This window comes from Phalacrocorax carbo, chromosome 7 (assembly GCF_963921805.1).
Source record: "Phalacrocorax carbo chromosome 7, bPhaCar2.1, whole genome shotgun sequence".
In the NCBI taxonomy this organism is placed as follows: domain Eukaryota; kingdom Metazoa; phylum Chordata; class Aves; order Suliformes; family Phalacrocoracidae; genus Phalacrocorax; species Phalacrocorax carbo.
The window spans coordinates 44,344,977-44,358,863 of NC_087519.1; the positions used below are offsets into that span (position 1 = coordinate 44,344,977).

General features: G+C 37.3%; 1 protein-coding gene across 4 annotated transcripts in view; it reads right to left on the minus strand.

The window, feature by feature from the left end:
- The window catches only part of AGFG1 (ArfGAP with FG repeats 1), a 36,446-nt gene that overhangs the window by 2,723 nt on the left and 19,836 nt on the right, over positions 1–13,887 (minus strand). For 2 of the 4 annotated variants that reach the window (XM_064457739.1, XM_064457738.1), the window contains exons 3-11: positions 13,414–13,529; positions 12,727–12,889; positions 11,701–11,857; positions 5,738–5,857; positions 5,041–5,112; positions 3,867–4,076; positions 2,844–3,027; positions 2,057–2,136; positions 1,687–1,779 (exon numbers count right to left, since the gene is read on the minus strand). In XM_064457739.1, the coding sequence (XP_064313809.1) occupies positions 1,687–1,779; positions 2,057–2,136; positions 2,844–3,027; positions 3,867–4,076; positions 5,041–5,112; positions 5,738–5,857; positions 11,701–11,857; positions 12,727–12,889; positions 13,414–13,529 (1,195 nt within the window). The remainder of the gene's footprint in view (positions 1–1,686; positions 1,780–2,056; positions 2,137–2,843; positions 3,028–3,866; positions 4,077–5,040; positions 5,113–5,737; positions 5,858–11,700; positions 11,858–12,726; positions 12,890–13,413; positions 13,530–13,887) is intronic. The other 2 variants (XM_064457740.1, XM_064457741.1) reach the window with 2 other exon arrangements.

Genomic DNA, 13,887 nt, shown 5'->3' on the forward strand with positions numbered 1-13,887 from the left:
GTGAAATTCTACAGAGAACCAGATAGCTATCAATAAGCTTTTACAAGCAAGAACAATTAGCCACAAGAAACTTGATACCAAATGTGGCCACCTACCAAAATGAGCCTGAGGAAATATGTGAGAGTGCATTGCTCCCGAGAGGCCTTATGGAAGCCACAAAGAGACCAGACAATGTCAAATCATTTATACACTCTTGAACAGTTATTTCTTAATTTTTTATATATATTTACACACACAAAAATATACACACATATGTGTACCAAACAATTTGTCCATAGCTTGACCAGCAATAGATTAAGCTAAGGAAACCATTAGAAATAAAACGCTACAAAACAGATCTCCCATGTAATAAATAGCAAAGTTCATGCAGAAAGAAAGCTTAGCATAAAAGGACAAGCTACAAGTTTACACCTTACACGGAAAGGGGTAGAATGTTATCTTTACTTATAGTCATTATCTCCATTACCTAGTACATATATAGCTGCCAAAGGGTTGGAAACTCTGCAAGCCAAGGACAGCAGTTTAGAAGGTGGAAAGATAGAGTTGCCATATTCGAACAAATTTATCTAAAGAGGCTAAAAGTTCTTAATGATGATCCTAAACAGCACAATTAGAAATGAGATTAAAATAAGGAAAAAGATATTCAGCTATTTAATGCCCCAAGTAAGTTTAACGGCATAATATCTCAAAAGGGACTGAAACCAGAATTCATTTCAGCAGAGGACATGAATTTGATCAACTCAGTTTTAACTCAGCCTGATCAGTTTAATTAAATCTACCTAAAACTCTGAGCAAAGCACAACTCAGTGTTAAAATTAATACATCAGCAAATTTAAGTCTGTGGGAGTCCACTTAACCAATAAGAGTGCCAAAATTTAGCAGTGCCTTTGGAGAGGAAAATTAGCATAATCTAATAGTCATTTAAATCCAAGTTCAGTGTTTTGAAGAAAAGTACAAGTGTGTTTTTTAAAAAGTTACGTTTTTGTCTATGCAATTATGAGTCTACAGAATCGTCCCCCAGAAATTTATGTAAATCATGAGTGTAAAGATTATATTTAAACATGTGCTTTACTGTTTTAAGAGAGAAAAAATAAAGGACACCACCAATGTACTGAGTAAGTGGACTGGTAAGGAGCTAACAGCCCAAAAGCCTTGTCTTTTCCTGGTTCTATCCCCAGCTCTTTGGTTTTGAGGGCTTTAAAGGCTTTGAAACAAAGAGAGGAAAAAAAAAAAAGCAAGTGTACAAGCTTAGCAGCAGGGCTTTCAAGATCCCTGATTTCCAGACAACCTGTGATGAAGCATGCTTCAAAGCCACAGTTACAGTCTTGGAGGGTAGTCAACCCGTAATACACAGACTACAGGTAGCTTAGGTAGTTTTTAGAAGATCTTAAACAGATCCTTCTGACATTTTTCATGGGCACCATTTGAAATCCTAGGATTGGGCCAGAAACAGGAAACCAGTGTCCTCAGCCCAATAAGAAAACATCACTTACCTAAAATAAGTTGATTTCGGCAGCCTATTCATAAATATTGTACTCTACATTGGACACACACACACACAACATGTCAAATAGACTAGACACAGATAATACAGAAAACCTATATGGAACAAAGTTACACACTATGAAAAAAAGAATCAATGCAAGTCTTGAAAGTTTCCCCAACACTCTGGGTTTTTTTTCTAACCTGTTGCTCCTCGGCTATTGGTCTGGAATGGATTTGTTGAAGGTGCCACTGGGGCAACAGGGGCAGCTACAAATGGATTTGTGGAAGGTGTTGCTGAAAGATTAAAAACATTTCATTTAATATAGTCTTTTAAAAGTAGCAAATCTGACTCACATTAGGTTTATACAGCTTTTATAGATACATAAATATCTAAAATTACATAAAAAATTAGGAATTGATAAAATGCTTAATTTGAAATGCATCACAACAATTCTTTTTTGCACCCTTTAGTAACTTCAATATCACTAGTGTTGAAGTACAGCATTATCAACAAAAAATTAGTAAGATATTTGCTTAGAGTCCACAAAGGGTGTTAGTAACACTTATATACCTCCAAACGGAGCAGGCACACTTGAAGATGCAGGCTGTGTCTGTGCAGTAGCAGCCACGGGTACTGTTCCAAAAGCATTGCTGAAAATAATTCATACATTCAGTGAAGTCAGAATTGCTTGTTTAACAATTAAATACAACTTACAATTATTACTGTTGGTATGTAAAAGAAAAGGAATGCTTACGTGCAGTTTGCAAACTGCAATATAATTCATGGTTGCCAGGAACAAAGCCCCTGATGCCAGGGTCAGGGACTGTAACTATTGCTGAGCAATGAAAAGTCCTCTCCACCAACAGCAGGAGAAAGAATATTCAACAGAGGCTATCAGCATAAAGGTTGCAAAGCATAAGCTTCAGGGGTGCTCGCAATACCAAGCAGAGCTATAACAGGCGTTTGGTATTTATTACTTTAATGAACTAAAAAATATAATGTGAATGGTCCCAACTACTTAATTATCTGAATTTTTTTTTGCCAGGGATGATGCTATGATTTTCAGTATACATGCAAATATCCTGTACAGGAAAGTGTTACCATCTAACAGCTTAGCATGTAATGGCTAGAAAGGTGCAAAATTCTGCTGACAGCAGGTATTCTTAATTTTCTCTTATAATATCCTATCAGACAGTACTGCTATTATTTAAAAGAAAGGATGCAGTTTCAGTAGTACCTCTAAAGTCATTCAACATTTCCCTATTTAGATAAGAAATTAAACCAGATTTGAGAAACAACTTTGAGCTGCTTTTCTGCATATTGCTGAGGTCAGTGTAGAAAGTACCTAACAAAGTACCTGCTAACGTTACTGGTGGACGTATATGCGTTACTAGAGGTTGCTGTGGAGCTGAACACACTGTCTAATTCTGCTAGAGCTGCATACTTGTCTGAAGACGCACTTGACTGATTTGGGGCTGATAGTGCAGGACCTGCTGATGCTGACACCACTGTACTGAAGCCACTTCCTTGCTCACTACCACCTAGAAAGAAATCAGATTAAAAGTGATGAACATGGTTTCACTTTCTGCCCTACCAACATTGAGAACTAAATGAAAGTTCATGGACAGTTTAAGCTTCAGGCTTAAAAATTAAATATGCACTATGGCATACAGCAAAAAAAAAGATGTTTAATCAGCCATTAGCTACTAGAAAAGTGTCATCCTTTTATAGATATTCTGCAGCTCCAGAGACACTCTGGTTTCCCTGGAAAATAATGACTCAGTACTACCATCATTTTCAACTAGAAAATTTAACAGAACACATACCCTCAAATTATCCATTTCAGAACAAACATCTACATTACAAACCAATCCAAGTTTTTATATGCCTTTTGAGAAGAAAAACCTAGTTGTTCTTTAATTTTTTTCTCCTTAACTTAAAATCAACTAAATCCAAGTATCACTGCTACTAGTTTATAAAAAACTAAAGCCAACTCTTTTTGTGGCAGAGAGGTAGGAAAGCTACCCTGGCAGTTCTCTGCAACAACTGTACTTCTCCAAGAGCCTCCATTATAGGTTTTAGCACAAATATGAAATACATACTTATATTTTTATTATTGCAGTAATAATTATTTCCACTTAGAGGTATTCATCTTGGCAGCAAGTAGGTTTCCAAAAAGCAGTATCTTCTGACATCCTTTTGGCGCGATGTTAGTCTTAAAACTTACATCTTACATGTTAAGGATACACTGGCATGAAATTCAACTGGTAACTTAAAGAATGGACACTTTGAAATACAGTTACCATTTTGAGATGCACAGCCACCCTTATGGTAAGTATACACATGGAGAATAAGCAAGTCAACAAATGAAGTTTAATACCTTGCCCTGCACTGAAGATATTATCTAAATTAGCAAGAGCTGCATATTTATCAGCTGACTGGAGGTTCGGTTTATTCACTGCAGCTTTACTGGCTGCAGTTGCTGTTGTGTTGCTCTGAGAAGCATTGAAGGCTCCAAAATCAGCACTGGAGGATTTGGGGAAGTTTTCAAAGTGAGCAAAGTTAGCGTTCACCGATCCAGCGCTTCCACCTGTAACAAAGTTAAACATCATCAATGCTCCAAAACTAGAGAAAGTCTCTTCAACTCTAACTGACAGCACAATAATCCCACCTCTTTGTGGTTACATGAGGCAACATGTTCCCCTACCCCATCCCACACATTTAAGACCCTTTCCCATTTCCTTCAAAGTTACATTGGGTCATCATAAAAAATAATTTTTTAATATTTTTTCAGTCTGCAGATCAGGGACAAAAAACCATCAAGCTTCAACAGCTTAAATCACAGTCATAATTTGGTCTTGAAAAACTTCATGCTATTTATTAGCTGTTAAAGTAATTTAAGCTGTAATATTTTGCTAGAAAAAAATGAGTATTTGCCTGAATCCTTAATATTCAAAATACAGAAGCTTCGTTTTTGTGTCATATGTTCTAGTGAATAGCTACTATTTGATTTACTTAATGGTACAATGTTGAACCATTTCAGATGTCAGTCATTGTTCCAAGAAAAAAAAAAAACAGTGCCTAGGATTTCAAAAATAGTATGATTCCATGCCAAGGTTTAGAGAGATAGTTTAATTCTCTGTTCTCAGATTTTTAGACTACATCCAATCAGGAAAGTGATGAGGGGGAAGACACAGCACAGCTCTTTTTATACCAAGTCTCCACTGATGTCAGAGATACATAAATCAATTTTTAAAATCTTACTGATGTCCATACAACTGAACTTCAGTTCAAATATGAAACCAGGAGCTTCCATCTCTTCAGCGTCCAGATAATTTAATCTGGGCAGGTCATATACTTAAATTTAGATGAGTTGTTCCATTAAGCATACATATCACATTTTATAACGGTTGAGGATTCCACTCATACTACAGAATACACAACTTCAATAGCATAATCAAGAAATTAAAACATATGCAACAGTAGGAATGAAAATGCTATACTACAATGGCATAAAAAGTAGCAAGCTGAGTTTTCCACTGCGTGGAACTTACTGTGTACAGCCTGGAGAGGAAAAGCTGAAGTAAATTCACCAAAACTGCAGCTAGATGAAAGCGTTCTGAACGCTGGACAGCCAGAAATTGTGTGTGGGTTAAAGTTAACATAAGAAGGGAGAAAGAAAATTTGAAAAAAAGTTTAAAACGACACCACACTCAAAAGAAAAAAAAAGGAAAAGAAAGTCAGTCAGCCAAAGATCTGGACAAACAGCAAGTGTAAGCTCAAGCAGAAGTTCTAAAGCACGATCAAATTAAAGGAAAGCAAAACAAATCCTAGCAATAGGCTCTACACATGAAGTCAAGCATACTGCAGTGTGTGCATATGTTATACACAGACACACCCTGTTTTTGGTACTGTTATGTGCTTTTGGGTCTACTGAAACATTTCTCTTACAAGATAAAGAGTCAATTCAATATTTCTCAAAAGCAAGTATGGTTTACTTTTTCCATAGTTATTTCAGGTGTAGAGCTAACAAACACATAGTGCCAAATCAGACTTCTGAGTAGCATTAGGAAAAAAAAGAAAAAGAAAATCAACACCAAACAGAAGGAATTAATTTTGAGTTTCCCCAGAGCTTCAGATGGCTTGATTGCATTAAAGCAAGCAGATGCAAGAAATAAACTCAAGTACCTTCCAACATAAAGGTAAGGATTATTTCAATGAAGTATTAATCAAAAGTGCTAGGAGTTCTACCTGTATTTTGGGGCTGAAAATAAGACTGACTTGCTGTGGGGAAACCTCCAGAATTACTCGAGCCACTAGACTGTCCAAATGCATCAAAGTTTGCAAAACCTGCATTTGCAGAGTTCTGCGCTGTAAATTGCAAAGGAACAAAACATGTTAATGGATATGAGAAATAAACACAAAAACAGATGTATTAACTGAATTCATGATCATGACAGCCTCCAAGGGTTACGTCCTACCTTGTAGTTTCTTTTTACATGAAAAAATGTGATATTCTACAACTGAAAGTTGTCTTTCAACAAGCTTTTGCAAATCACCTTCACGGAGTGGTACCAGTTATTGCTACTTCTCCTCATATATGCTACTACTCACAACTGCATGACCTGATGAAGTCCAGTTCAGCTTAACCCTAGAGTGTTTGCAGTGGCTGGTCAGGGAAAAACAGCCCAAAAGTACAGAATACTGACATATACCAATAGAATCAAAACCACATATCATTTTAAATGCTAGTTTCTAAAATGAGAATTTGTGGACTAACTGAACACTTCTTTGAGACTAAAAACTAGAAGGTATTCTTGTAACATAGTGATGATTTGAACTCCTCATATACAAAGAGCTTCTTCATTGGGTGAATTTAGTTTCGCACCAACTTGAATAGTTTTGGCTAGGTTTATAAGTTAATTTTGTTGAAAAATTCATCTTTTAAAAAACTAAATCAGTACAGAAATATGGAAAAATCAATACCAATATCAAGCAGATAGCAATCAAACTGTAACCACAACATAAATCTAAGGAAGTTTCAAATAGAATTTCAGTTTTCACCTTCCTTTCATGCCATACTATAGGAAAAAATAAAAGCTAACACCCATCTAACTTCAAAGAGCTGGACGTTCAAACATCCATAGATTCAACAGGAATTGCATGCCTAAGTAATAAGCTCCACAGAAAGTCTTGAACATTGTTATAAGGGAGAAGGGAGAAAAATGTTTTTAATCAAATGCAAACCAAACCTATATATATAGGTAACTTGAGCTACCATCTAAAGAAAGCCAACAAAACACCTTCTGGAATAATAGATGCAATGCATTGTATTTTTGGGTCAGGATTCGTTTAATCTGCAGAATCCCTCCAGGATAAGTATATACATTATGTATTATATGACACTGTACAGATTATATAACTATATAAATTATGCTGATTGTTTAAGTACTGTTACTTAATAGCCACATAATGCTAATAAGTTGCATTATTTCACTTCTATTTAAAAAGCACCTGTACTACAGATTTATAAACTAAAGGGAAACGCAAAACTACTGTATTCCACAATGCTGCTAACAAACAGAAGCGCAAGTATTTCTTCACAGGGGATACTGGGAGAGAGGGTGAGGTTTGACTTGACAATACTTTTTATTAGAAGTGTGTATACATGTGCATACATATTGGGTTTACATGGCACGGTTTTGGTAGCAGGGGGCTGCAGCAGCAGCCCCTATGAGAAAAGATCAGAAGCTGGCCCCATTTCTGACAGCCAAAACAGACCCACTGCTGCCCAAAGCTGAGCCCATCAGCAATGCTGGTGGCACCTCTGTGGTAACATATTTAAGAAAGGGTGAAAGACACTGTGCAGCAGCTGTGCAAGAGTGGAGCGAGAAAAATGCAAGAGAAACAACCCTGCCAACACCAAGGTCAGTGAAGGAGGGGGAGGAGGTGCTCCAGGCACTGGAGCAGAGATCCCTTTGCAGCTCATGGAGACAACTTTGGTAAAGACTGTGGTTGCCCTCCTGCAGCCATGGAGGACCATGGGGGAACAGATACCCACACTGCAGCCCATGGAGGACCCCACACCAGAGCAGGCAGAGATGCCCTGAAGGAAGATGGAGCTTGCAGAAAGCCCACGCTGGAGCAGGCTCCTGGCAGGACCTGTGACCCTGTGGGGGGCCCATGCTGGAACAGCCCATGCTTGAAGGGCTGTACCCCACGGAAAGGGCCCACGCTGGAGCAGTTCTTGAAGGATCTATTTGTATCCTTTTGTTTGTAGCCTATTGCAGGTGAGGGACACCACAATGGAGCAGGGGAACAGCATGAAGAAGGAATGGCAGAGATTAAGTGTTATCAACTGACTAATTCTCATCCCCCATCCCCCTGCACCGCTCAGGGAGGAGGTAGAAGAGTCAGAAGTGAAATTGAGCCTAGAAAGAAGGGATGAAGGTGGTTTTAGTTCTGTTTTTATTTCTCACTATCCTACTCTATCACTAACTGACAATAAATTAAGTTAATCTTCCTCAAGTCTGTTTCGCCCATGACGGTAACTGGCGAGCAATCTCCCTGTCTTCATCTTGACTCAAGTCTTTTTCATCGTATTTTCTCCCCTCATCCTGCTGAGGAGGGGGAGCGAGAAAGCATCTTGGTGGGCACCTGGCAGCTAGCCAAGGTCAACCCACCACAGCACAGAAGTCAGTAAGCAGGGGAAGGGGAACACAAAACAAAAGCCCAAACAAACGAACAAAAACACCAATAAGAAAGCAAGGTCTCAAGAAAGTTCTGTCCTAAAATGTTACCTTTAAAGTGTGCAAGGAGAAAAAGCTGACAGAGGAAAAATAGTTTCTATTATACCCTCTGTATTGGTTCAAACGGCATTCTACAGAAACTCCAAATTCCATAGTTTGGGTTTTTGTTTGTTTTGTCTTTAAACCAGGAGCTTTTTAAGAGGAATAGATTAAGAATTTAATTTGCTTTAAAGTGAAAGCATTGCTTTAAACCTGATGCATCAATTAGACAGGGGCTACATGAAGACTGACATTTAATTGACCAAATATGATTAAGTACATAAACATCGCTCCTAGAACTGTGACAAAATTTTTCATTTTAACCACTCACACAGACTATTATGCCACGAATCTTAAACGAAGTATTTTTTGGGTCTAGATTAAAAACTAGAACATACTATATTACAGGCCACTTAATTTTATTGCAATCAGCTGACAAAGTATGATTTGCAAGTGGACCCCCATTAAAACAGTAGAGCTGTAGACTCTTCTGCAGAGCATTCAGATGTTAATCTTGCTTTATTTTATGTGGTAAAGTTCAAACTTATGTAAAAGCGGCACAAAGGTAAAGACCAGGTAAAACTTGTACTTTCTGTACCTGAACAATATGTAGATTGACAATTCCAAAATGCAGCTCTCTGCAGGGAAACCCAAGAACAACCCTAAGTTAAGGGACTGCAGTGGATTGCAGATCGGCACAGATTTACAACTGCTGTTGTAACTGCAGGTCAATGGGGCAGTACAAAAGCTAGCTGGCTAAAGCTGGCTCAAGTATGACAGCACCATGGCAATGCAAGCTGCCCCTACAATCTTTGCATAGTTTCTTCTCTGAGGTTTGCACTAGGTAGAATAAAGGCATGAAACATTGCAAAGCCAAGAAAACCTAAATAAAGTCCACATATATTCAACTACAAAATTGAAAATAATTCTCCAGAAGACAATAATTATGTCGTACTATTTTATTTCTTTTGGGTAAAGCCTCTTCTCCCCTCTTACCTATCACAGCATTGTGCTGTGTCACTACGCTTTTTTTGATCTTTTGTGCAGGTCTTCTATTCCATTAGTTAATGGAAAGTCTACATACTAAAAATTATCTTTTTGTTACCATTACCAGTCTGTCAACTACAAAGAACAGTTACCATCATCTTCAAAATCTCATTATTTTGCAGAAGTTATGGAACTTTGTAAATTAAATAGACAGTAAACGTAAGGTCAGCATGTTTCCCCTTCAACACGCAACAACATCCTGTGCCAGCTTAGAACATTAGAAAACTCAGAAAAAAGGAACACATCAAAAGTTGCACTTCCTGCATAATTTTCAAGCTTTACATATACACTTTACAGATCACAGCACAAGTCTGTTAACATTTTCCTATCAGCTGCTGCACTCAGGTTGTGCCTTAATTGCAGAAACAGTAACTTATACTGGAAGACCTTAAATTTGCTGGTGCTCTTCAGTGATTTCTTTAGTTAATCATAGTGAACATGAAGGGAAAGAGAAAAGTTCATTCCCTGTAGGCATATCTAAAACCAAGTCCTAAAACAAGAACACTGGACCATAAACTGCAAAAGTAGTGCTGCACTAAGTGCAAGTTCTTCCATCCTCTGCTGTAGCATGTGATTGCTAACAAAAATTACATGTTTGTACAGCTCCTCGAATGAGCATTTAAAACTCTTTTTTGCCAAAGCTGGCAGACTGGTCAGCTCTCCTTGTGTTCCAAAGGGAAGAGTCTATAACGTTTCATTATTAGTTTCAGTTAACACTACCCTGTGGTTACTGCACATAGCACAAGCCTTAGAAATGTTTTACCCTTACAAGTCAGAAAACACCTTCAGATAAACCAGTCTGCAATATACATTCAACTACCACATGCTCAGAATTAGATTTTTGTCTTTTAGAAACTGATTTACCAGCCCTGAAACTGTTTTGGGTTCTAAAACTAATGGCAAGGAGTAATGGGAATTACCACAAAGGTTAATTATTGAAACAGAAAACAAGTCAGTACAGCTGAGCATTCCTCTCAGTTTTTATTTTCATCACTTATTTCAACCAGAAATTAAGACTTTAAGATTGTATTTTTTCTTGAGCGTTCATATTGCTTTTTATCCTTTTAAAAATTACCCAACAGAGGTGCAGTGGAATTTTACCTGGATTTGGAACATGGTATTGAAATGTTGCTTTAATGGAATTTCCATCTCCTGAACCCCACGAGGAGTAATTACAGGTATATAAATACAGAATCATTCAGCAACAAGTTTGGAAAGAGTGAGTTATTAGAAAGAATTAAAGATATGCAGCCTCTTCAGTAACACTGTGCTGACTGGCCAATGTTGTACAAGGTCTCCCAGTTAAATATACCTCCAAAAAGATGATTAACATGAAAACTTATGTTAAGGATTCTACCAAATCTACTGCAACAACAATTCGTATTCTGTATTATTGAATTCAGCCAGCTATTTCACAACATACTTTTTTTTGAAGTTAACTCTGAGATAGCCTTGATACTTTGCTCAGTTCCCCGGGTGGGCTTTAAGTCCCCTCCATCACACTTCTTCCCAGCTGTTAACAATTTCAGGACTGATTTGCAAGAAATATCTTATTCTTGTTGGCTTAGCAGCATCAGTTTCTCTCAGAAAAACTAGATGAAAAGCCCATTCAGACAAGGCAGGCAAAGGTACTTTCCCACAATTACAATGCAAGTTAGCAACAACATAGTTCAGTGACCACAAAATCAACTTTTTCTTTAGGAGAGACTTCTATGGCTCAAGATCTTTGGCTGAAAATAAACCCTGAGGGCTCAATATATTTTACTGAAGTCATTCTTTAAGAATTCAAGGCCTACCCCCACCCTCAGTCAATACATATGCTCAAAAAGCTTGTTTATTCTTCCTGAAACTACAGAATACTACCCACACAGATAGTATTCAGTTTTCAAATAGACACACACACAAAGAGGAGGTCATTCTTTAAACTGAGGAAGCCTTTGTTTTTCCTTTTAAAAAATTGACAGTTATTGTCAATACATTTGAACTCCCTTAATATCCTTAATATCTGCTTTCTTTCCATGAACGCTCTTCCTAATAATTTTCAGAAAGAAAATTGAAGGTCTAATATCAGCTTCTCCCTACATTATGTTACTCATCCTCTCACTCTCTCCCCTGAAGAGTCTAAAGTTCTAGTAGTAGGCAGGAACAGTCTAATCATACATATAGAAAATAGCTATAGCAACTCCCGCTTCAAAAAGCAGGATTATCAGCCTTTGTCTTCAACCTTTCTTTATAAAGATCTAAAGGAAATCTTGAGCAATACAATCTCAAGGCACAGAAGTTACATATACCTCGTGAATAAGTTTTAGTCTAAAAGTAATCAAAAATTAAAATTACATTTTACACTATTAAAATGGATACGCTGCTCAGAATACTTACCTGTATGACTGTTGAAGTGTGCAAAATTAGCAAAATTTGCTGTAGCAGTTGACTGAGGCGGAGCAGCAGCAAAGATATCTGAGCCAAGGTCACTGAGGAGGTCAAATTGTTTCTTTTCTTGTTGCTGCTGTCCTTGAGATCGAACTACAACAGGAGACTATAAACAACATTTCAATTAGCTAGTACAAAAAAGCTGATATTTTACCAAACTGATTTTTAGAAAATACTAGAATAGACTACGCATATTTAACAAGCTATTTTTTCCTGAAGTTCAAGATGCTGTATACATCACAGACCCTCCTTTTACAGTATGAGGAAGACAATATATTTATGCTACTATGGTGGCTTTGAAATTTTCACTGCATTGGGGAAACAAAAGTCTTTAGCATTCACTATAGGAGAAAAAAATTGAAGAATTCCATAGCAAGGCTGCAAGCTGCAAACTTCTACTATTTGAGTCTTAAGAGGTCCATTCAAGAGCTGCCTGTATCCTAGAGGTAAAACATTTTTAAAAACCTGTCTTCCCTCCAAAATCTAAGTACATAGTGTTGTTTGGCTTTATATAACAGCATACAGACACTCCCTGAAAGCTTCTTAATAAGACAGGTCCAGAATTCATAGCAAGTAATAATGAGCATGCATGCTTTTCATCCACGTATTCATGAATCTCATAGTTAACAGTATCAGCCTTTGTTTTTTTAAATAAAAAAGAAACATAAAAACATATCACATTAGATTCAAAGTTTTAAAGCTATTTAAGCAAAAGATATTCATAACTACACTTGTCAATCACGCTGGAAGATTCTGCTTACTGAAAATAACTATTAAAAAAATCTATTTGGTCAATAGAAACAAACTTAATTTAGAACCTGATCTGCAAACATCTGCATACTGCAATAAAATACATGAAATAAAGTTCTTTAGCGATCATATTATTAGACAACAGTTCTTACGTCAAAAACTCATGTGCCACTAAAAAAAAAGTACTGCTGACCAGTTCTCTGCTCTTCAGCTGTCATTACTCACTTGGCTAGGTGTGCCCTTGTTTAAGTGCAGTGTGGGTGCAGCTTCTCCCAAGAGGGATTTGAGTGGCTTCACCTCAGGTGTGCTGCTTGTACTACTAGCAGAAGACCCCGATATGGACGCATGGACTGATGCCACCACCTTTGCTTGCTCTGGAGGAACATACCTACATTCAAGGAGAGCAATGTTTTTAGAGGCTTACCATGAAAAGTTCTGTTCAACATTCGTAAGACTCAAGTGAGAGAACTGGAAGATCTCAGCTTTGCTATTTTAACCACTGATGCTGCAAAAAGTCCTATCAGTAGCTTGCAAAATACCCATTATTTAAATATGCCAGATATTTTTTTAAAATGAACTAGAATTCCAAGTTATCAATATTTTATAGCACTTTTATAGCACAAACCACACTGCTTCCACCTCTTAGTAAAAGCCTGCAAACGCCTTACTTTACACTGTTGTTGACATCCCCTTAAGCCACTTCTGTTCCATCAATATGAACTACACAGAGAAACTTCAAATAGTTTGTCTTCTCTGAGCTCTGAACAAAATCCAGAAATGGTTTTACTTTACAGAGCTGTGCAATCTAGTCCACTGAGCACACAAGAAGGAAAGCACGCTCAAACACACGATGATAACAGTCCGTCTTCACTTGTCATAGATGTAGTCTTTATAATTGTAAAGCTATCTTACCATCTTTTCTTCTCATATTTTTCCTGTAGAAATTCCTTTACTTTCTGTGGATCCCTGAAGTCTGGAATTGCTGATGATCTATCGTCAAACAGGCCTAGCCAAATCTGTTTGCACACCTTATAAAAAAACACAACCATGGGTTAATCAGAGAAAATACCTTCATTGAAAACCTATTTAAGTTTACAGTTGTTAATACATGAAACCATTAAAAAGTGTGTGGCTGCACATCCTTTGTTCCAGACTGAGCTGCTTTAACAACTTACTGGTGCACCATGTACCGGTCTGAAAGACCATCTGTCACAGCAGGACAAGCAAATGCTAGCATCCAATTTCATGAGTACATACTACAAATATTTTGCAAAACAGTATTTGATGGTGAAGGGGCAATGCACCTGATATCTACTTGTGATCTTTAAGACACTTCTCCTTCATCTAATTCTACATATTACCTTACCTGTACTTCAGGATTTCAAC